The sequence below is a fragment of the Corapipo altera genome, unplaced genomic scaffold (assembly GCF_003945725.1).
Source record: "Corapipo altera isolate COAL_440 unplaced genomic scaffold, ASM394572v1 23b, whole genome shotgun sequence".
In the NCBI taxonomy this organism is placed as follows: Eukaryota; Metazoa; Chordata; class Aves; order Passeriformes; family Pipridae; genus Corapipo; species Corapipo altera.
Window position 1 is genome coordinate 10,004,098 of NW_020884885.1, and position 22,386 is coordinate 10,026,483.

The window sequence follows — 22,386 nt, forward strand, 5'->3', positions numbered from 1 at the left end:
CGCCGGGCGGGGCAGGCCCGCGCCGAGCCGCGGCTGGATGGCAGCGGCGGCCCGGGGCACGGCGGCGGTGGCGGCGCACGGTAAGGGCGGGTGGCGGCCCCAAGGCGGCGCGGCCGGGGACGGGGGTCGCTGGGCCGCCCCCGCTCCGCTGTTGTGGGACGAGAGGGGAAAGCGGGAGGCGGGCACGGCAGCGCGGCTCAGCAGCGGCGGGACGGGGAGAACGGGGCCGCCGGCGGCGGGACGGGACGGGGTGAGCGGCGGCGGCAGCGCTGTCCGCAGCGGAGCCGAGCTCGGCTCAGGCGGGGCCCGGCCCGGCCGAGCGCGGGTCAAGTTTGGGAAGACGTGGCGGGGAGCGCCCGGCCGGGCCGCTGGTTCCGGCAGCCGTGTACCGGCCCGGCGGGACCGCGGGCTGCGCGCCACCCGCCCCAGGGCCCCAGCTGCCCACGGGCTCCCGGGGCCGGCATCCCCCCGGTCCAGCCCGCCTTTGCGGGCGTGCCGGGGGCTGGAGGCAGCCGAGAAAGTTTTGGAAGTCGGTCCTCTGGCAGACAATGTCGCGAGAGGGTCTCGGGCAGGGGGTGCCCCGCGGGACGCGCGGAGCTTGGGGGGCCGGGTCTGCGCGGCCACGGTGACACGGGGACCCCGGCGGGGGGCAACTAATGTGCTGCTCCAGTGAAGTGCGTGAGCAGGGTTAATTACTGATTGCCCCCGCGGCAAGTATGTCTCACTTTGCATCGCTCTGCGTTCCTCAAATAGAAAACCCGCGCTGTCTGTCCCATCCGCCGCGATGTGAGACGCAGCGATACGAGCGGGCCCGCTGCATTAGTCGCCCGCGGGCGAGAGCGGTGGCGGAGCCTGGCCCGGGCGAGGGCTGCGGCACTGGGTGACGGGGCGGGAGGGGGGCGGTGTGCCTGGCCTCTGCCTCGGGCTGCCACGGAGAGTGGGCTGGGAGGAGAGAGATTCCACCTAACCCGGAGGGGAGTGAACGCCATTATCTGGTCCGCAAACTTTCCTCCTTTCATCCTGGGGATGAAAGGATGCAGGACTGGGAAGGAGTCACTGTCTCCCAAACTCCAGTAGTGTTCACTCGATTTTAACTACCTTCCTTGCCAGCTCTTAGGTTTGCCCGGCGTCTGTAATCTGTTCCCACCTGTGTTACACTTATTGTTCTTAATTCTGTGCATCCCCTGCATTTAGCTGCGAAACGCTGTCATTTGCAGAAATGCGAGTCTCTGTGCAAAGAGGTTTTTTATGAGAGCGATGCGGCAGAGGGGAGGGGTCCCACCAGAGCAGTGCATTCCCTAAAGATGGGCAGTGACTCAGAGAGAAAGGAGTGCTCAGGGAGTACTGGAGACCTTTTGTGCCTCTGCTGGGGTAAGGGCCTCCAGGAGGTATTCAAAGCTCTCCCCTGGGCCGATGGAGGGAGGTGGCTCATGGAGAATTTTTTGGCCGAAAATTATGCTTCCTCCCTGGAAAATTAACTTTTTTTCCATTCCATGGAGTACTCTGTTGCAACTGTAAGGCCAGGCAACCAGCTTCCAGAGAAAATGCTTGTAAAAAAGCCTTTTCTTTCTGATTTCTTCCACCTCAACAACATCTAAAATGTGTGGCAATGAGCAATTGCGCTGAGGCAGAGATGAAGCTGTATGGTCTGAGAAGGCAGAGTGTCTAGGAGAGATGGGTTCCTGCCGGAATAGTCATCGTGTCAATATTTTATTTTCTCTTTTCCAATAGGTTTTTGCCTTGGCATTTTAAGTTTTGTCTGTGTGTTCTCAGCCACTGCTAACTACAGAGGTGCTCGGTGAAGTAGGGTGAGGCCCAGGGAGCCTCATGGGTCTCCTGGCTTGGTGTGCAACCTCCCTCTGCCCCTGCTCAGGAGTGTGTAAATGACAGATTCTCATTTGTTTGTTCTTCCTGAACTGGGAAAGCCTCATGGTTATTTCAGTCCTGAGACCATTTCAGAAGGGGCTGAGCAGGCCTGATTCCTGAATACTCAGACACATGCTCTGGAGAGTGCTGCCAGTGGTAATGGGGTGACCAGGTTGTGATCCAGCACGGCTGGGAGCTGTGATGCCAAATGGAGCAATTGTCAAAGCTGATAAATAAACAATGTACTGCCTATTTCTCTCCCATGCACGTTCTTAAATACGTGATACAGCCTTCTTGATAAACATCTCTCTGTACCTGGTTATGCCTCTGCCTTATAGTGACCACAGATGTCTCTGAGAAAACCTGCAGGTGTTTTCTCTGGTAATTTCTCGAGATGTTCTCAGATGTTCTCTAGCTGAGTTCCAGAAACAAATGCTGTTGTTTAAAATTAGGAGTAGGTAGAGACTTTCTGCAACGGTAGTGGCAGTGTATTATTTTCCTCCTCTTGAGTGTTTTTTCTCTTAGGACCACATCCTCACTGTGCCTCTTTATCCCCTTAAATATTTGTCTTAGGAGCAACCAGTTTAAATTTAAAGACTTTACTAATGAGGCAGAGAAGCAAAGGTGCTATAGAGATAGAAAGTGCCTTTTTTTTTTTTTTTGAGCAAGTGGTTATGATGTGTTAGGAAGAAGCAATATGCTCTAAATAATTAGCTGGGCACAAAAATCAGTTTAGGTATGTCTTGGGTGATACACTGAATTTCTCGTAGATGTTGTATAAACATCAGGAATTTATTGAATGAGATATGGAGTTGTTCTTGAGTCAGGAAGTCTTGGTGGTCAGGCAGCACAGGTGTAAAGAAATGTGCTGGTTTTCTCTCAGTGAGTAACAGGAGAATAAAGACCTGTTGGGCACAGAAAGTTGGCCGGCACAAATGTGAGTTAGAGGAATAAGTTTTGTACCCTTTTATGCCCATTTGTTGTTCAACACCATACCTTTTTGGAGGAACCTGATCCCTTTTTGTTCTGGAAGAGGGACATGAAGCCAAGTATGCAGACCTTTTTCAGAGTCCTGGACATGCTCTTTGTCCTGTGTGCTACTGCCTCTCTCCAGGATTTTGATCACTTAGTCAAAGTGGTGTCCTTTGGGGCACATATGAGTGTGGAGAATGAGGTGCAAGAAATCAACCTGTTGGATCACTTGCAGTGATTACTTTTCGAAATTGGTTCTCAAAAGCTGTGACAACGATGTTGCAGAAGAGACTTGTGCTGCTTCCCATCATTGCCAAACTGCAGAGAGTGGTTGGGGTTTTTTTGTGTATTTATTGCCTCTTCATAGGCATATGTATGGCTGTGTAAATCCTGATTTATGTTTGCTGTGTTCCTCACAAAGTTTTCAGTCATTTTCCTTGTCTAATCCTGTCAAAAAGGACGAAGAGGTCTGTCAGGCCTGCTCCCAGGTTGGAAGGGGTGCCTGTCTATTTTAAAGGAGGAAATTCTGTAAACTGCAGGTTTTTTGCAGCAGCAGAGAGAAGACTGTGGCTGATGGAATCTGCTTGAAGAGGCCCATCACCTACCTGCACAGATGCCCCTGTGGCTGATGGCTTTAACCTGTATTGTTACTTTGCACAGAAGAAACTCTGTTCAGTTAGGGGACAGCAAACATTTTGAGAACTTCCTGTCTTTTTTTGGGTTTGTTTTGTTTTCAGGGAAAAATTTGGGGGATTCTGTGGCATAATTTTACCCTAGTTTTGTGTGTCTGTTTGCATAGCTGTAGGGGGGAGCCTGAATCGCAATGAAGGGAGCCAGAGGGCCTGGCAGTGTCCCAGGTATGCAACATGGTGGAGCTGGGCAGAGGGCAGCATCTCTGGCCCATCAGGCTGTCCTTGCAGTTGTTACTAGCTCTCCAAGCATCAGTTTAGTTCCTGTTCACTTCAGTGTCTGAGTTGAGTTGGTGCATGGAGTGCTATGAGAGGTGAAAATGTCCCTTGCTGCCAAACCCCCATTCCTGTTCTGAAGTGGTTGTGCCAATAGTGATTTACAGCTGAAAATCTGCCCCTTTTCATAGGGCCCTGTCAGCAGAGCAAGGATCTCTCCAGCTTACATCAAATTACAGATGTAGGGCTTAAGGGACTTCAGAGAAGGGATCTAATCTTTGCAATAAAGTACCATCTGCATCGGGTGTTTCTTTTGCTCAAAATAAAATAAAATAAAAACAACAACCAATGCTAGACATTCTGCATCATAGACAACCTGTTTCAGTATATCACCACTTTAGCACTGTGTAAGTTTGTTTTTTCATATTCAGGCTGAGTCTTGTTTACTGTATGAACTGATGTGGAAGAAGAGTTTAGCACTTTCCCCCTTTCTTGTGACTTTTAATGTATGCAGGCTGTTCTGTTTCCTTCAGTGTTATCTTTCCATGACTAAACACACCCAGGTCCTTCAGTTGTTTTTTCCAAGTCATGCTCTCTACGCTCTAATTTTTGTTTCTTTCCACTGCAATGTCTTAGATTTTTGCATGTATTTCATGAAGAAGAATACATGGGGCTGGGTGCAGTCTGTTGGCTAATGTCTCACCTGTGTGAGACCTACAGTGTCACTACTATTTGTCCCAGGATGACATTTACCTACTTTGTAGCAACATAAACCCACTGGCTTAGAATTAATTTCTCAGTCAATGTATGCTTTTTCTTTGTGGCACATTGGGCTTACTGTATTGTCACTTCTATTTCATTCCACACCTGGCCTCATGCCTGCCCCTGCCCTGCCCCTAGGAGCCAGATCAAAACACTGCAATAAGACACCGTAAAGTCCTGGGCTGGTTTGAACTTGCTATGTTGAGGGATTCTATTTTTTGTTGTTAAAAAAAAAATAAATGAGGGGTTACACAAAAAGTTTTGGTGGTTCTTGCACAGCTTGCCAAACCAAGACAGTGTCTTTATTGATTCCTTCTTGCATCCCCACTACTGATATCCATGGTCACTGTGCTTGGAGACTGATGTTCTCCTTCCCAGGAGCAATGGGACCCTGTCCCTTAATTTTCTTTTTGATTGCTCACTGCAGCTGTGCCTTCTGGCAAAGGGCTGATTCTTTAAAAAAATAGTTTTCCCTGCTAGTTTGTTCTGACGCTGCTCACTCATGGAGTGTGGTGTGCACATGGGGAGGTGATGCTTCATGAAGGGGTGGGGAAAAGGGGCAACACCACTTTTTCATCTGCAGTGAGCCCTTGGATTGGCTCCAACATCCTGAATTTTGTCTTGATAATTTCAGGTCCCTTTCTGTCTGGCTGTTACTTAATGCTTTGGTATCTTTATTGCTTTCTTATCTTATAGGTAACTACAAACTGATCATTTAATTTGATCAAGAATCCTTCAGAGGATTGAAGTTACTGGTCTGTAACTTCTTAAGTCTTCTCCCACCTTTTTTTTTTCCTTTTAAAAAGGTAGGTGAGGCATGATGCTTCTCCAGCCTTCTTGTGGCCTTCCTCTATTCCTGTAAATTTTCAAAGATGGTCCTAATGCTTCAGAGATTACTTTAACTGTTTTTTCGCATGCCTTCAGGTGAATGCTGTTATTCCCTCTCAATCAAGAGCTGTTTCGCAAACATTTTTAAGCTATTTTTTCCTAGTGTGCTATTTTCTCCCATTTCCAGATTAATTTTGCTTGTCACATTTCACTTTTTCTTCTGGAGACTGAAGGAACGTTTGTACTTCAGCCTTTACATCATTTGCTTTCCTTTCCTGTTTGCCAATGAGAGTGTAATTATCTTTATTTTCCTCTTCTAACATGCTCTCTTCTCTACGGTTTTCTTGTGACTGCAGAGCTCTTAGTAACAGCTGTGCTGATTTTGACTAAGAGACCATCTAACCCAGTATCCTTCTTGGAAAGGAAAAGACCAGGACAAATATATGTGATATTTTTAAAGTATCTTTCCAGTCTCCAGCTCCTTTCACATAAGGGAATTTCTTGACTCTAATGTGAGCTGTTTAACTATTAACAATCAATAGATTTATCTTTCTAGTACTTGCCGTGTCTTTTGATGAACTCGTGTAAAATTTTTCATTGTTTTTGGAGAAGTACTACCACACAAGTTATTTGCTGATGAAGTGTCATATTTGTTTCTTTTGAAGTTGATCCTCATTGACTTCATGTGGTGGCTGTCAGTACTTATGTCTGACGAGACGGTGAATAGTCTATCTGTTCACCATCTTTACACTACTCATGAGTTTACAGACTTCTGTTATGTTGCCTGTCTTGCATCCTAATTTGTACATGGATGCTGTTGCATGGCAAAAAAAAGATTTATCTGGGTACCATCTCCGGTCAATACCTTTTTCTGAAGCCTTGGGACACTGAAGGGCAAGGATGAGGGTACTTGGAGTCCTTGTCCAGCCCACCTGAAGGAAGATGCTTTCACAAGATGTCTCATATGCAGTTTCATACACCAATGATAAACAGCCTCTCTGTCCTCTACTGTGTTGAAATCAGGAAGAGTTTCAGATGTCCAGATGTATACGGGTATACATACCTGTGCTAAGACACTGAAAAGGGGGGATGGTGTGGCCAAGGCCTTTCTTCTGGGATGATGGGAGGGAGAGATGAGCACAGTCTCAGAACTGCTCTCCCTTCTCTTTTCAGAGATTGGCCAGCCTGGCTGAGACCACTTAGCAATGACAAAACAAAAACTTCTGCTTGATGGGACGCTCTCCTTGTTTCTAATTGTGGCCTGTGGAGCTCAACAGGTCCCGAAGAGTCATGTTGCTGCTAGTTCTGGTTCGCTGTGTGAGAAGGAGGCAGAGTCCTGGGGAAACCTTTTCACCAGTGAGCGGCTGGACACTTGGATCTGTTCCCTCATCGGTTCATTCATGGTGGGCCTGAGTGGAGTCTTCCCCTTGCTGGTGATCCCATTTGAGACGGGAGCTGCTCTGCAGTCAGAAGGTAAACCTGCTACCTGCACTGGCCTCTGAAGCCAGAAGTCCTGGGATGTGAATGAACAGCACAGTAGTGAACAGGACTTTGTCACAGAAATACTGTTATCTAAAGTGGAAAGTCTGTTTTTGGTGCTTTAGTCCACACCTGAGAATCTGATAGGACAAATGTAAACCCTGGATGGAGTTTGTACAAAGAGTATTGTTTTTTACCCTGCTTGGTCCAGGTCCCTCCCACACACTGCTGTTCCAGGCAAGTGGTGCAAGAGCTTTTTCTTACACTCCATTTGTTTTGTGCTCTCTCCTTTGAAAGCTTGCTTTGTGGATGCTTCCAATTTAGGTTTTTCTGTGCAAAATCTCAGCTGGAAATGTTTTGGCTCCTGGATGAGTTGTGATTAGTGTGGGGGTTTTTTGTTTGTTTGGTTTTTTCTTTTTTTTTTTTTCTTTTTTTTTCTTTAGCTGGATCACACCGTATGAAGCAGTTGTTGAGTTTTGCAATTGGTGGACTACTGGGGAATGTATTTCTGCACCTGCTTCCTGAAGCCTGGGCCTACACATGCACTGCAACGACAGGTATGAAAGCCTTATATGCCTGGAAACAGCCATGCTATGCCTACTGCTACGTTTTTTGAGTCTGTTCCATCTTGAAAGCACAAGACCAGCCACTCTGGGTCAGCCCAAAAACTGGTCTAAGCTGGTATTCTCTTTCAAACAGTATATAAAAGCACATGCCTAGGGAAGGATGTAAGAACAATAAACACACATGTAGTACTTTGTACTCTGCAGTCCTCCAGAGACTTTGAGATTAGGGTACTTTATGTTTAGTAACTTGCATTGGTTTTCTTGTCTGTCAAATTCTCCTATCTTTCCTTGGGTTCCTGTAAGTCTCTGTTGATTTTCCTTTGTCCTTTCTGTAAGGAAAGGGAATGCTTCTTTAACCTGATGAGAGGTTATGAATGTGTATGTGGTCCGGTATATGAACTTGTGCACCATCTCAGTTGGGGATCAGGTGCATCTTTTTTATAAATCTGTCCCTATAACAATGTTAACCCTAGAGCCTTTTTCTTGGTGCTAACTGGGGCCTCTCTGTTGGGTACTTGGATTTATGGGAGCTCATATGTGTTGCCCTCGCAATCTTTGCTCAAGGAGAAATCATGGAAAATTGTCCATAGAGCCATAATTAAGAATGAAGGGTGAGGCGTGGGGGGAAGGGAGAGGATATACAGGTCACAGAAACCTGTGTTCGCCAGCAAATGAAACACTGTCTGAGTTGGTGTAGAATTTGTGGTATCAGTGTAAGTCCTTCATCCCTCAGATAGCCAGGGTTGTTGAAACCTATGATGGTTGTGTCTCTCTGCTTCAGAAAACTGATGGCATAGAAGGCAAGTGTTGCTGCATCCCACCTGTTGAGAAACCAAGAAATCATTTCCCTGCTGAAAACAGGGGAAAGAAAATGAGAGGGGAAAGAAGATGATAGAGGAAAGAAGATGCCCTGGGTTTCCCAGACTCTCTTGCACCTATGTCCTAGGATTTCAAATGTGCTGGGCCTTTAGTCTTCTTTGTCACAGCTCTAGCACCATAGGCAGAACCAGCTCTCCTTTTTTTACCCCTTTCTACAGTGGTTCCCAAATTACTCTGTCTTCCTACTCTAGTTTGCTTGCTTCTGCCAGACTGTCCTGAAGCATAAAGGTTTCTTTGACCCATGTAAACCTTGTTACAGTCATTCTCTTCTTCCATTGCAATGCAATCTCCATTTCTGCAGCCAGACCGAATGGATTATTATCTCACAAGCTTGGCTCTAATTGAAAAGGAAGTTTATAGCTTTGGGCTTAATAACTTACCTAGGTGTGGCAGAAAGGGGAAGGTGAGTCTGTAGCTCCACTAACAGCAGATTTCATGTCAGAGCTTGCTGCTCAGTAGATATAGCTGCTGGATTTTTGTTGATGTAATCTTCACTTGCCTCTGGACCCCAGGGAAATTCACAGTGTTGTTAGGAAATATTTTGGGTTGTGCTATTGAAGAAAAGGGGGTGGTAGCTCTCACTCTGAGTGACCTGAAATGAGGATATCTGTTAGATCAAGAATGAGCAAGTTAAACTAATCTGCTTTGAGATGTGTTTGCTCCTCTTACCTTGGAGGGAGTCTTTCCATAGTCATTTCTTGTTTTGACTTGGAACTGCTGGTTACGCTGTAAGGGGCGTGGTGGGTTCATATGTGTGAAAAACTATGTACTTAATAGAGACATGAAGATTTCTCTCTTGTCCTTCAGGAGAAGAGCAGAGCTTTCAGCAGCAGAAGCTTCTGGGTCTCTGGGTCATCACTGGTTTCCTGACCTTCCTGGTGCTAGAGAAGATCTTCCTAGAGAAAGAAGAGAAGGACTACCCTGGTGTGGTAAGTTAGCAGCCCAAGGGGAGAGAAGGCTCTTATATTTGAAGCTCTGTACTAAACACCTCATCTGCCTTATCTGACAGGCTCAGCAAATGATCCTGGAGCTGTGAGTACCTTGTCATTGCTCTTTGGGAGCTTTTTGTCACTTCTTTGACACTGGTCTCTTAGAAGAAGGTTTCATCTCCAGGCTTTTGTTTTGTGGTTTTGACTTTTGTTCTTTACTGGTATGTGTAAAAGAGAGGTGCTCTTTTATGGGGACTGGGAGCTGGAGCACTCTGCAAATGAGACTTTTGCTCAAGTTACCTTTGAGGGATGACAGCTTGCTGATGCATGTTCCACTGACCCCATCGTGACTCATTCCCTTTCTGGGTCCTCAGTCAGGACAAAGACCAGCCTTCTTGAAGGTGTCTCTCCTTGATTATGGCCTGGACCAGATGTTTGGGTAACTTTGTGTGGTAGAAGGGGTTTATGGGTGGCCAGGTAACACTAAGTTCAGAGAAGTCACCCAGCTGCAAAGGGGCAATATAGACAGAGGTACCAGAAGGTAATTCCAAGATAGAGGAGAGGAGCTAGTCTTCAGACATAAGGACAACTCCTAGTTGCAGCTCCTATAGATTGTTCAGTCCTTTCTGTGCCATGACTTTTGAGAGGTGAAACTGCAGGTCAGGCGCTACATAAGAGCAAGTAGGTGTTAACTTTCACTCATTGTTGCGACTTCAAAGCCTGAAAGGAACTTCACCTTCTCATTTAGAGAGAGGCTGAAGTCTTAAATAAATATCTTGTTGTTTGGAAGATAATGATTCCAGCTATAGAATAATTCTGTAGGCTTAGTTATTGTGATGGACTGGGGAGAGCAAGACTCTTTTTTCGCCCATTTCCTGTCGAGTTGAGTTATATTTCTGTGGGCAGCAGCTGCTAGCAGGATTGGCAGGCTCAGTCCCTTGTCCTTCTAGAGGAACTTGGCTCATGCCAAGGGGGCGTGACTCCAATTCCTCTCTCTTTCTACTAGTCTTAAGGACTAGGAGGTCTTTGCTCTTGTTGTCTTACAGTGCAGATGTCACAATGCTCTCTGAATCTGTCTCATTTCTAGCAGTTGTTATTAAACTGGGGTGCCAAAGCTGTTGATTTACATTGTAAGGACAAAGGGATTAAGGGTAAAGACTGGATTTCTAATCCTGATTCATGCTCATTCATCACTGAAAAAAAGTGAGTGACAAGTTTTTTTCCCCTAATTTAGGACTATGATTCCAAAGCACCAGCTGGAAAGATTTCCAATGGAAGTGGGTGTTCCTTGCCAAAGGTGGCAGGCCAATCCCAAAAAGCACGAGCTCAGTGTAATGGCTCCTCTCTCCAGTCTTGTACAAGAAACAAGAGAATCAAGGTAAGAAACCCATAAACTCACCTTCACATCTTAGTCAGGAATTGTCTGTGGAAAGAACTGTGCCTGAGTGGAAAACTCGATGTTCGTGTTGTGCTTGATTTTGCTCTATCAAACTGTCTGTCCTGGTCACAGCAGGGAGGAAACAGCAGACTTGGAGAAAATCTATGCTGTAGCTTATGCAGAAGAGGCAAAGTCAACATTATGAAGGCATAAGTCTGATGATGTGTGTTTTGTCTGAATTCTGATACCAAAATACAGAATTCCACCTTTTGTTTCTCTATTTTTTCTAGCCAGTATATCTTTATTTGCTTAATTTTTTGTGCCATGATTTCTCTGTTCTCTAGTGCCTGCATTGTACCAATTGTGAGCTGCACTTTTCCTTTTAAGGCACCTTTTGGAAGTGTTTTGACACCTTTTGGAAGTGTGTTGAAGCTATCCACTATAGAACTTAGAAGTTCAGTTTCTCAGATTATCAGTTTATCTGCTGCCAAAAAGGACTTCTTGTCCACTTCTGTCTCCAAAACTGTATTTCCCATCACTTCCTTTGCACTGGTCTCATCTGACCCCACAGTGAGCCTATTCAGGGAGCTAAACAGACTTTTTTCTGCACCTACACACCCACCTCCCACCCCCAGGTCTGTTTCTCTCCTATCTTAACTTCTTGAATCAGCTTGGCATGTAGACAGGCAGCCTGCAGTGCTGGAATAAGGGAGATCAGCAAGCTCATAGGATTGGAGGTGGAGAAGGAAAAGGAGTACTGTATCATTGGGAAGTGGATAACCTTTACATTGGCTTTGCTTTCAGTTTAATGTTACTATCTTTGTACTGTGGAAACCCTTGTCTGGGTGCACATTACAAGTGAGAGAGTAAACAACCGCTTTGGTGAAGGAGGACCTACAATTTGAGATTGCAAACCCATAAAAATGTGGAAGATTGTATGAGAGTAACTATGAACAGAAAGTGTGGTTGCATGAACTAGCCCAAACTTGGATGTGTGGTCAGTCAGAGGCTCTTTTGTCTTTCTATTTTAAATGTGTTTTGCTGTAACTTAATAGCTCTTCCTACACAACATGAAAGTTATGCTGAGATCACTGTGTATTTTTGATATCTGTCACATTTCATGTAATTTTTACAGAACACTACACATACTGCAAGGTGCCACACTGATGTTTCTAGAGGTGATAGTAGTGAAGAAATCAATATTACTGGGTTATGAAACATTGTGCCCTTATTTTAGGAAGGTTTATATAAGGAACTACAGATTTAAAGGATGGTTAGTCTACCACTGATTTCAAGTAGAAATGAAACACCAATAGAGGATATGATTGCTCAAGACATGGTCCTAATGTAAAAAATAATAATCTAATTAATGCTAATTAGTATGATCTTATGGAAGATAAATTCTTATCAGCCAGACATTTTCTCCTGCCTTTTATTCAGTGATAAAATTTTTTGATAAAGGTAATGACAAACATATATAAAATATAACTTCTTCCCACATTCTAATAAAACTAATACTGCATGAAATCAACTTTGCTAATATTAGTTATATTAAAAATCAGTTATATTATCAATAGAGACTGGATTAAGGCAGCCCTCCTCAAATCTGTTCAGTGGTGGGATATGATTTTTTTAAGTGATTATTTATAAAAACAGTATGTCTTCACATTTGCAGGTACTACTATATTACATAAATGGCACATTGTGACTGGATGAACTCAGTGATAGCAGCTAAACTGAGTAACTTCACCAAAAGTGCTGCATTTTTAACAGGTTTTGATACATGCAAAAATTAAGGAATAGATCAGAGAAAGAACACAGATCATATTTACAAGATAGGGATAGTTTCTAGGAAGTCAATGCAGTGGAAAAAGGTATGAGAATTACAGTAGGAAATTGTTTGAACATATTCTTCCCTTATGATGCTACAGCCAGGAGGATGGGTGAGTTGGAAATAGTATGTAAGAGAAGAGGGGACAGTCCCTCTTTCTGTACAGCAATAATGAAACAGCTACCTGACTTTTTCCAGTACTGTTATTCCAAATATCCAAAATGTTACTGATAATTTGTAAAAGAGTCAGGAAAGAGATGAAATAAATATTTTAAGTTTGCAGTACATGATAAGTGGTTTCCTTTAGGTTAGCTCTGTCGTCATGACAGATCAAGGATAACTTAAAGTTTACAAATACCCATGTAAGAGACATGACTAAATTTGCTTAGTTAAGACTATAGCAAACAGTAACAGACTAGAAGTTAGAGACAACTCTGTAACAGGGTAACTAGCCAATGGACTAACTTACCTTAGAGATAGCAGATTCTTTGTCACTTGTGGGCTTTAAGCTGTGATTTAAGATGCTCTCTATGAAGTACATTATAGCTTAACAAACAATGGACTTTGTGCAGAAATTGATGAGATTCTTTCAGTTGTGTTATGTAGAAGGTTTAGACAACCATAGAGAGCCCTTCTGGCTTTAAAATCCTAACACATCTGTCTGCTCTTAAAAACTGTTGTTCATATGCATGAAATAGAAGCTAATAACTTAATGCATGTAGTTTTAACTTTCTACATTTTGAGCATATGATCTGAATAATAGATTTCCTGGTAGGGTGGAAATTACCAAAACTACCAAGATACTCCTGCGTTGTTAGCCCGTTTCCTTAGGCAACAACATAAGCAGTCATTCCATCTGTCTGTTCATCTGTTCTGCCCTTCATTTTCAATAACTTTTGAACCCATAATTAATTTTTCTTGAGTTCAAGAGAGGATAGAAGTCTTGAAGGTGATCCAATTTCTGCAAGTTCCATAAAAATCAGCATGGCAGTAGAGGAGGAATGCAAACTAATGCCTTATTATAAAACACTGTCAGAACTTAGCTGCTGTGTGCTGCTCGACAGGTCCACCTGGTTGGTAGCTTACCAGGTAAGTCTCACTGCCCTTACCTGGTGGGGAGGTGGCTGTCATGCAGTGCAGGGTGGTGAAGGGGTGTGCAGGGAAACAGTGATGCTGGAAATGAACAAAGTAGGTGCTTGCAAAGAAAAGAGTGAAATCCATAGCAAGACAGACTTCTGTGGTTCTACTGTTCACTCAGAAACCCCCATTCTTTCAGCAAACAAAAGGGGAAAGGTACTGTTTAAACAAAGTCACCCATCAGGGCTTAATGGTTAGGAAGCTGTAAACAGTTGACTATTGTCCGCATATATATTAGAACTTCTGCTTTTTAGCTGCTGCTGCTATAATTTGTCCTTTCTTGAAAACTGCAGGTGGGAGGTTTCCTTTGCACACAAACATAGATCAGTCCTGCCCTGCATTGCAGCCTTTATATTCTCAACAAGTAAAAACGCTGTAGAGTACTTTTGCCTTGCTTATGCTTTCTTTTTCCCTGTGGTACATGGGGTCCTTGCTGATTTGAGGAAGTATGTTTTATTACACAGTGACATAAATTCTGAAGCATGAACATAAACACTTCATCTGGCTATGCTCTTCATGAGCAACAAGAACATCCTATTAGGGATTCACAGAATATAAATGTCAGAGACTCATAACTGTCAAATCAACCCAATTTATTTCTGAGCACTCCAAGGCTTTGCTTCTTTCAGTGACAGCTTTTGCCCAAGCCACTGACAAGAAAAAGTCATGATGTTTTAATCATGAAGTCTATTTTTTCCCTATATGGTGTTATGGGAAAGCATTTTTGTGTAAAACTTCTGTGAAGAATTATTATTATCTTGTGGGGAAAATGCAGTCACATAAAAAAACAACATGAAAAGGAGAATTTTATATAGTCATATTTGACTGTCTAGGACCCAGAGTATGAAGAATGAGAAGTAAAACTGCTGTATTCTTGGGTCTACCTTCATGCATCTATTTGTTTCTTTTTTTACAAAAGCATACAGGGACTTCTTTTGCATCCATTGTGGAGATGCTACTTTGATTATTACTTAAAACTGAGCTTAGCTAAGCTTTGCTTAATCCCTTATTGTCATATTTAATCATCAATGCACTTTTAAAAATTTAGAGCCTGTAAAGGCCCAAGATTGTGAAGTAAAAGTGCCCTGCAGAAAGGTGGTGATCTGGAGAGAGAAGTTTGACAGAAAGCCCCACCTGAGCCGTGGTATATAGAAGACAGGAAGAAGAGATGCACCAAGCAGAATTGATAAAAACAGGGAAGAGCAGAAGACCAAAAAGAGCTAATTAAATCCATCCCCACTTGTGCTTTTCCAGCTGAACTTTGGCATCTGATGCTATGGTGAAGTAAGAGGTTAATGCCTCACAGTTTCTAGATAGTCTCTCCACTCACTGGATACTACCCTATATTTGGAATTCTTGTAGTCCAGGGACTGCCTGGTATATTGGCTAGCACCTGGTTTGATAATAATTTAAACTGCTGTGCCACATAGTGAACTGTGGTATCTCAGGACCCACACACAGTAGTTTAAGTCATATATGACGGAAGAAAACCCAAAAACATGTGAGCTAAAGAGCTGGGGTGGTACTCTCATAAATCACTTTTTAATACTTAGAATATTTCTTGAGGTGACCATAGTTAGAATGATGGGGAAGTCTAACATGGAGATGGACCTGTGAGAAAGGAAGCTGCTTTATGCTTATAATTTTAAGAAATGTGTTTATATGCAAATACATATACATGCTATCCAGCCTTCTAGTAGGTGGCTTTTTGGTGACTGTCATCACTCTTTTTATTCTTTGTTAAGGGAAAGCAAACCCACAAGCACAAGCTTTTTTGGTACAATGTTTGAAGATTTATTTCATTATAAAAAGCAGTTTCAGCAGCATTTTTCTGTTGCATTGTTCTTGCCAGCTTTTGAGGAGGAGATATTTAACAGTTGGATATTGAAGTACATGGCTTGAAAACAAGATCAGGCCATATTTGAAGCCAGTTACCTGTGTAAAGTAGTCAGTGGTTCAATTCTAAATTGGTTCAATTTAGAATTAAATATATTCTTGCATTTTTGGCTTTCTTCTTTTTCCTTTCTCTTTTTCTATATCTAGAGGTCTTTGTCATTTGCACAAGGTAATTATTCTAATCTCAGACAATACTTGCCTACCCTAAAACTTAGTTTACTCTAAAACCAAAAATTACATTTAATTTGTACTCAGGCACTGACAGTTTAAGACCTTCAGTAGAAGTGCCATGTTCTGATGTTTCCCACCTGATTGTGACTGCATAACCTGTGCCTAAGCCATGTGCTTTCTTTTATCTTCTTACATCTCTGCCTTTATCAGGGGCTCTTCCTTCTCTTTGCAGATTAGTGGATACCTCAATCTACTGGCCAACACCATTGATAACTTCACACATGGCCTGGCAGTAGCAGCCAGCTTCCTGGTTAGCAGAAAGGTAAGGTTTCTGTGCCCAGCTGTGTACTGAACTAGAGAGGCCTTGTTTCAAGTGTGATGCAACATGCAGAACACCCAAAGATGTAAGGAGTTCCCTCCTATTTTATGGAGTTTTCTGAGAAAATGCAGACTACAGTATAAACCAACTCTATCCTGATCCTGATGCAGAGCTTCTTCAAGCCTGTGACATGTTAGTCATTTGGACTGACACTGCGGGAAGGATTAGCTCATCTACTCAAAAGCCAGGCCAGAAATAGCATTGACCCCTTACATGATGAGGATGGTCACTTCAGAGACAGGGACATAGACAAGGAAGAGATGTTTAATGCTTTTTTTACTTCGGTTTTCAACGCTGATGATGGGCTGTCAGGTTCCCAGTGCCCTGAGCTGGAGGACCATGACTGTGAGAATGATAAACTCCCAGTCAACCCTGAACTTGTGTAAGATCTGCTGTTACAGCTTGATCCCTGTAAGTGTATGGGACCTGATGGTGTATGGGTCCCCTGTATGGTACCTTGGATGAATCCAAGAATACTCTGATTGTTTCCTAATCACCTTCTCTCTGCTGCAGGTTGGGTTCCTAACCACAGTGGCCATTCTCCTGCACGAAATCCCACATGAGGTGAGAGGGCTTTGGATCCTGCCATTGTGAGGGGAATTACAAGGTGCTTCACCTACTAAGAGGAGGCCTGGGTCTGGTTAATATTTTCTTGTCCTTTTGAAAGCTGCTCCCTCTGGGAGACGGACAACATGGAAAAGCAGAAGCAGTCTTGAAGCGCTGGTCTTGCTGCAAATGCAACAGCCTTTGTGACTGAGAATTTAATATTCTTATTTATTAACTGTCAACTCTTGGTTTTCTTAGGTTGGAGACTTTGCAATCTTACTTCGGGCTGGCTTTGACCGCTGGAGTGCAGCCAAAATGCAGCTTTCCACAGCTCTGGGGGGAATTCTAGGAGCCTGCTTTGCAATATGTGCTCAGTCACCAAAAGGAGCAGGTAAGGCTCCCTGTGACCTCTGGAGTGGGGAAAGGAGGTGCTTGTCATCCCCACGTGTGTATCTTTTCCTTCAGTGTTGTCTCCCATGGCTCTGTCTCAGTAATAACAAAAGCTTCCTGTATTTGTGCAGGTGAAACAGTAGCCTGGATCCTCCCTTTCACTTCTGGAGGATTTCTGTATATTGCCCTGGTAAATGTTGTGCCTGATCTCCTGGAGGAAAAGAATCCTTGGTAAGTGCTCCCTCCTGTTCTGCTGCAGCAATTCTTGCTGCCAGGGAGCAGGGATATAACCCTCCCCTGTGCCTGTTCTGGAAGCATGTGAATGCTGGCTTTTCAAATCCCGTGGGCAAGGCTGGAATCAAAATAGACTGCTGTGCTATGGGACTGTTGTGCTTATGGGACTACAAAGACCCTCTAAAACACAAGAACCTTTAACTGGGTCAGTCCCAAAATATTGTGCTAGCACAGTAGTAGCATGACCAGCTAGAGCAAGTTCCTCAGAAACATGTCCAGTTAGGACAGCTTCTGCCCTGTCTGTCTTTTCAGCTTCTTGCATGTACTGCTTTAGGGACTGTCTGAACCAGGGCCCCATAGAGGTGTGTATGTCTGTAACCACACGTGAATCTATCCTTCCCATGCTTCTCTCATTCCTTTTTGACCTTATCCATTAGTTCAGGCTTCTGCAATCTCCCTTTGGCAGAAAGTTTGCATAGCTTTACAGCGCTGTGTTAAGTGATACTTATTATTTGGTTCTTATACTCTTGCTTATTGATTTTTTTTTTTATTAGATGCCACCGTGGTGCTGTGTCAGTAAAAAATAATAGTTTTCTTCTCTTTATCATTCAACATTTCGTAGTCTGTCATTGTATCCCACCTCAGTCATCTCTCTTCTGCACTGGTGTATATATTCCAGTATATTTGGCCTCCCACCGTGTATTATTCTAGTTTCTTGCAGTCTAATTAAAGCTGTAGCAGCTCCAAATCCAGCTGTACCGCAGTAAAGGCCCTCTCAGATCTGCTGGCAGAGCTGCCCTTGAATGTTCCCCTCTATTTCAGTTGTAATGAGACAGGCAACTTAAGTGGTTTAAATAAGATGCCTTGGCTCACCTAGTTAATTTTGACTGAAACATTCCTCAAAAAAACAGTCCCACTCCCCCTGAGGAGGCAGGAACTTCTGGTGGAGAAATGTTAATGACTAATTTGGGAGTTTGCTTCTGGGTTGGTAACCTCTTGTGCTGGCAGAGGTTGTTGCCAGAGTATGCAGAGGTGGGAGGTGTACAGTCACTTCAATCCAGCATAAACCTGAGATAGTGCTAAAAGAATGGCCAAATTCATCATCTTGCTTTTTTTTTTTCCTTTTCGTAACTGTGGTTGTTAGCTGGATGAGATCCCTAAAGTGCCTATGAACATGATGCAGAAGTGTTGGTTCCCTTGTGAGTGAGAGGACAGGAATATATACCTGAAGCTACAAGACTGAATCAGCTTAAGTTGATTTTGAAACCTGGAGCTGGGCCTTGCAGCTGAGTGGAACGAGTACATGTCAGTTTATAGACAACATCTTTGCTTGGGGTGCTGGGAAGGAGTCTTCTCAGCTGTTAGTGACTTCATACAGCTGTTGTGTTCTCCATGTGATAGATTTGAAAGAGCGAAGGGCAAACAACAAATGATTTGAGAGTCTCTCTGCTGTTGCCTATGGGAATTGGTCTATGGCTCCTCCTAATTTTACTGTTTCTTTCCCAGGAACTCCCTGCAGCAAATTCTGCTCCTGTGTACAGGCATTATAGTCATGGTGCTACTTGCGCTCACAACTGAGTGACCTCTGCGCAGACCTCATGATGCCTCCCAGAGCCACCACAGTGACTCTGAGCTGTTACAAAGCAATAAGGAACACTAATATTATTTCTTACGTGTGTGCGTGCAGATCTGGCTGCTAGTATGAGAAGCAGGTGAGAAAGAGGTCTGGGTGTGCAGGACTTCATTCCCTGGCTCTCCTATTCCTGTTCTGCTAAAATCCACACATCAGGGCTTCTGTTATTTTTCCGATTGGTTGGGCTTTATGGAGCAAAAGATACACTGGGGAGAAATGAACTGAACAACTGCTCCACTATGAATGAATGATATTTCATTCAGTTCGTTCTGATGGAACTGCACCTCCCAAGCTCTTGTGTGAAAACGACAGAGGCGATTCCTGTAGCTGATGAAGACTGAGGACTTTTCCTACCACTCTAATGGCTGGAGGCAGAACAGGGATTACAAAGCAACAACAAACTGACAGCTTTAGCCAGAACTCCCTACCCATGAGAAGTTGATGGTGCTATGAGATAGAGGGGAAAAGACCCTTTCCAGCTTGGTCTCTGGCTTTTTATTGACATTGCTTGTTCCTAAAGGGTAGTATTAGCCTCAGCAGTCCAGCTCTTTTGGCTTATTTTGTATTTGTTTATGTTGAAATTGAGCCAAAAGCTTGAGGCACTTTAGGATAGGTCACTATAATTAAATGACTCAGCTTGGAGATTACTTGCCTCAGCCCTAACCACTCCAAAAGCCAGCACAGCCTGTTTATCTGATAAATGATTAGTAAATGTTTCTTCTATTGCCATACTACCAGCTCACCTACATCTGGAAGGAAAGACATATAGCTGCTGTCACTGAGCTCCCTCTCCTCATAACCATTAGCTGAACACAGCTCTGAGCTTGCTGTTGAGACCTGAGTCACCCACCATCTGCCCCACACCATATTTCAGAGTTTTCTTGAGGTGTAGCATGTTAGCCCTGCCTGACATGCTATAGCACCCCTAGACTGTTATGGCAGAGGTAGCTGAACACTACAGCCTGGCCAGCAGCTGACAACTCCTGGTTAACTTTTCCTCTGTTCAGTGTAGACTATTTAAGAGCATGCTATAACCAAAAGCATAGATGGTAGCCTGTTTCTGGGCTTCTTACCTCACAGTGATGTTCATCTGTTGGGGATGAATGGATAAGGAATAATACTGACAGCTCTTAAATGGGAAAGCTGAAACTGCTGGTGAAAATATTTAAAAAATATTTTTATAGAAAAGTTGTGTGCTAGGTAAGGAGAGAAGGGGATATGAAAGGGTCACGATAGGTATGCTTAAAGAAGAGTTTTCTGTTTTGTGATGCTTGGGATAAAATTTTTGGCAATTTGAGACCAATAAAAATAAATACAATTTCTAGTGCTTTCCTGCATCCCAGCTCACAAGGCTGACCAGGCCATAATTCCATAGGCATATTTTATTGCCACAGAGATGTGCACAATTACTAGATCATCTCTTCTGCAGAGCTTATCCTCGCTTTGCTTAAATTTGTTTAAAAACAGGTCTAATTGAACTGGTGGAGCCACTGGGCATAAAACAGGTGCCCCAATGTCAATTGCACCAGCTTAGCTCTGTCTTTCAACAACTTTTGTAAATCAGTACAGCTCTCCAACCTGCACAAGGCCTTATCAAGAGGGCTTATGCCTTCAGAGGGCGATTCGGGTCAGAGCAGCGAGGCAGGTATGCTGCTGACAGCAGAAGCATTTACTTTCCTGAGAGATTCCCCAACTGTTGACACAGTTCTTTTTTATGACAGTTCCTGTCCTACTTTTCAGCAAGTGCTGGAAAGCTCATGCTTGCAGTTCTATCTGCCCAGGAACTGCTGCCTGAAATTTTTTCAGCTTTCCTTACCCTGGACTTACAGCAGTAACTAATTTCACTGCAACAATGAGGGAGGCTTAGAGCAATTGTTTTATTCCTCTTTACAAAGTTGCCTTCCTATGCCAACTACTCTATCATTCAATTGTCTGAAGGTAGCATCTGCTTCCCATTTTCCTAGAAGGATGATTAATCCAATTAGTCTACAGGGACCGGCTGGGTATGCTAGCCCTCTAGTTCTGGCTTTGGGGGTTCCCCCTGCCCAGGGACTGCAGCTAAGTGGATCCTGTAATGGGGCTCTGGAGGAAGCAGGTTTGCACAGAAAGATGTACCTGCTGTTTCTTAAGATTTCTTTCCCAAAATAAGGCTGGCATTTAAGTTGAGGCACTGCCAGGTGAGTGCCCATGAGTTGGCGTTGTTGCATCAGCACTGAGCCTTGCCAAGACTGAAAACCACAGTCAGGATTTTGTACTCAGTGTTCAGGAATGCAAAGTGGATGACACTGAAGAAGGAATTTCAGAGCTGTTTTTCTTGGCTGCTACCATAGGCCTGGATAGTCTGTGGTTGTTGGGAAGATACCCTGGTAGGAGGTAGCATGGGGCTTGTGGGAGGGAGGGGCTTGATAGTTTTCTATGTCAGCCCTGGAGCTGAGGATGGAGAGCCTTGGGAGGAAATGGAGCATCACTCCACCACATTTGTCACTTTTGGAAATACAGAGAGAATTGTATTTTCTAGCTCTATTTTTTCAGCTGCTCTTTTTCATTTCCCACTTCATCTGTATTGATCTGCTCTTCATGGAGACAATAGAGATGAAATAAATGGTTTTCCATGTTGGTTTATGTTGTTGGGGTTTTTTTGTTTGTTTGCTTGTTTTGTTTTGGGTTTTTTGGAAGCTACTACTTTTCTTTGAATTTAAAATTCAATTCAGATTTCATTTGAATTACAGAGCCATATCTCTGGGTTAGGCTAGAGAAGTCTGGGCTCTGTGTTGCTGTCAGACATTCACAATTGAAAAAGAAGGTTCTAATCCGGTTTCTTCTTCCTGATGCCAAGGAACTGTCATCCAGGAGCAGTGTGATCCAATCATAATTTTTGACTGCTGGTCTGGGTTCCTTGAAAAGCATCACCAAATAATTTTCTCTTCTTTCAAGGGAAAGCTTGCATGGTAACTGACTGTCCAGAGAGTTTTGTAACTATACTTTGTTGTGATCAGTTATTTTTTTAATCAAAAAACTCACTTAACACTAAGCTGGTTATCTGCCATGTAGAACAAAGGTGCACTTATCAAACATTATGGGTCAGAATTGCCCAGAAAGGACTAATAGGAATTTCTCTACCCTTCAAAAATATGGGTTCAGTGCATGTCTTATCCCACCCTTCATTTGGAAGATTTTCTGCCTACAAATAACGGTACATGACTCTCAGTTCTGTAAGTGTTTTGTAAGAAGATGGAAAACCATAGCCCAAGAGCTAGAAGAAGATGAAGGCAGGTAGGTGATCAAGGGTGTGATTTCACGGTCTGTGGACTTCGCCAGAAACCTACATTTTGGAATCTCTGTCCCTGGATTTACCATGCTGCGCTCTGTCTGTGCTGGTACTAATTGCAGTAGCACAGAAGGGAGAATAATTGGAAGGAGGCTCATACATGGGAACTTTCTAAGGTGATGGTTTTTCTGAGGCCCCTGTCTTCTAAAACTATAGCTTCAGGCGCTGATGTAGAGGGTAGGGTGACATAATAGGATTGCAGATTTAGGAAATGTGAATATTTGGATCTTTCCAGGAAAGAGCTATTACAATTGAAGGATTTTTTCATGTTATCTAG

At 43.7% G+C, this 22,386-nt stretch overlaps 1 protein-coding gene across 3 annotated transcripts; it reads left to right on the plus strand.

The window, feature by feature from the left end:
• The first annotated feature begins 22 nt into the window (after positions 1-22).
• SLC39A13 (solute carrier family 39 member 13) lies at positions 23-21,401 on the plus strand. Of its 3 annotated transcripts, none has more exons than XM_027642045.1 (11): positions 40-80; positions 5,202-5,311; positions 6,507-6,689; positions 7,256-7,369; positions 9,065-9,186; positions 10,421-10,564; positions 15,832-15,921; positions 16,492-16,542; positions 16,783-16,915; positions 17,046-17,145; positions 18,655-21,401. In XM_027642045.1, exons 3-11 carry the CDS (start codon positions 6,539-6,541, stop codon positions 18,728-18,730), a joined length of 981 nt encoding a protein of 326 aa, XP_027497846.1. In that variant the 5' UTR covers positions 40-80; positions 5,202-5,311; positions 6,507-6,538; the 3' UTR covers positions 18,731-21,401. The 3 variants fall into 3 exon arrangements, with proteins under 3 accessions (XP_027497845.1, XP_027497846.1, XP_027497843.1); XM_027642042.1 differs by having other exon boundaries at positions 42-80; positions 6,507-6,806; XM_027642044.1 differs by lacking the exon at positions 5,202-5,311 and having other exon boundaries at positions 23-80; positions 6,507-6,806.
• Positions 21,402-22,386: the final 985 nt, after the last annotated feature.

What these genes read in the sequence shown, in the direction of transcription:
- SLC39A13 (XM_027642044.1), top strand. Translation starts at nt 6,539, where the DNA reads ATGACAAAACAAAAACTTCTGCTTGATGGGACGCTCTCCTTGTTTCTA. An exon ending in AGCTGCTCTGCAGTCAGAAG is followed by an intron (nt 6,807 to 7,255) that starts GTAAACCTGCTA and finishes TTTTTTCTTTAG; the next exon opens with CTGGATCACACCGTATGAAG. An exon ending in GCTTCCTGGTTAGCAGAAAG is followed by an intron (nt 15,922 to 16,491) that starts GTAAGGTTTCTG and finishes TCTCTGCTGCAG; the next exon opens with GTTGGGTTCCTAACCACAGT.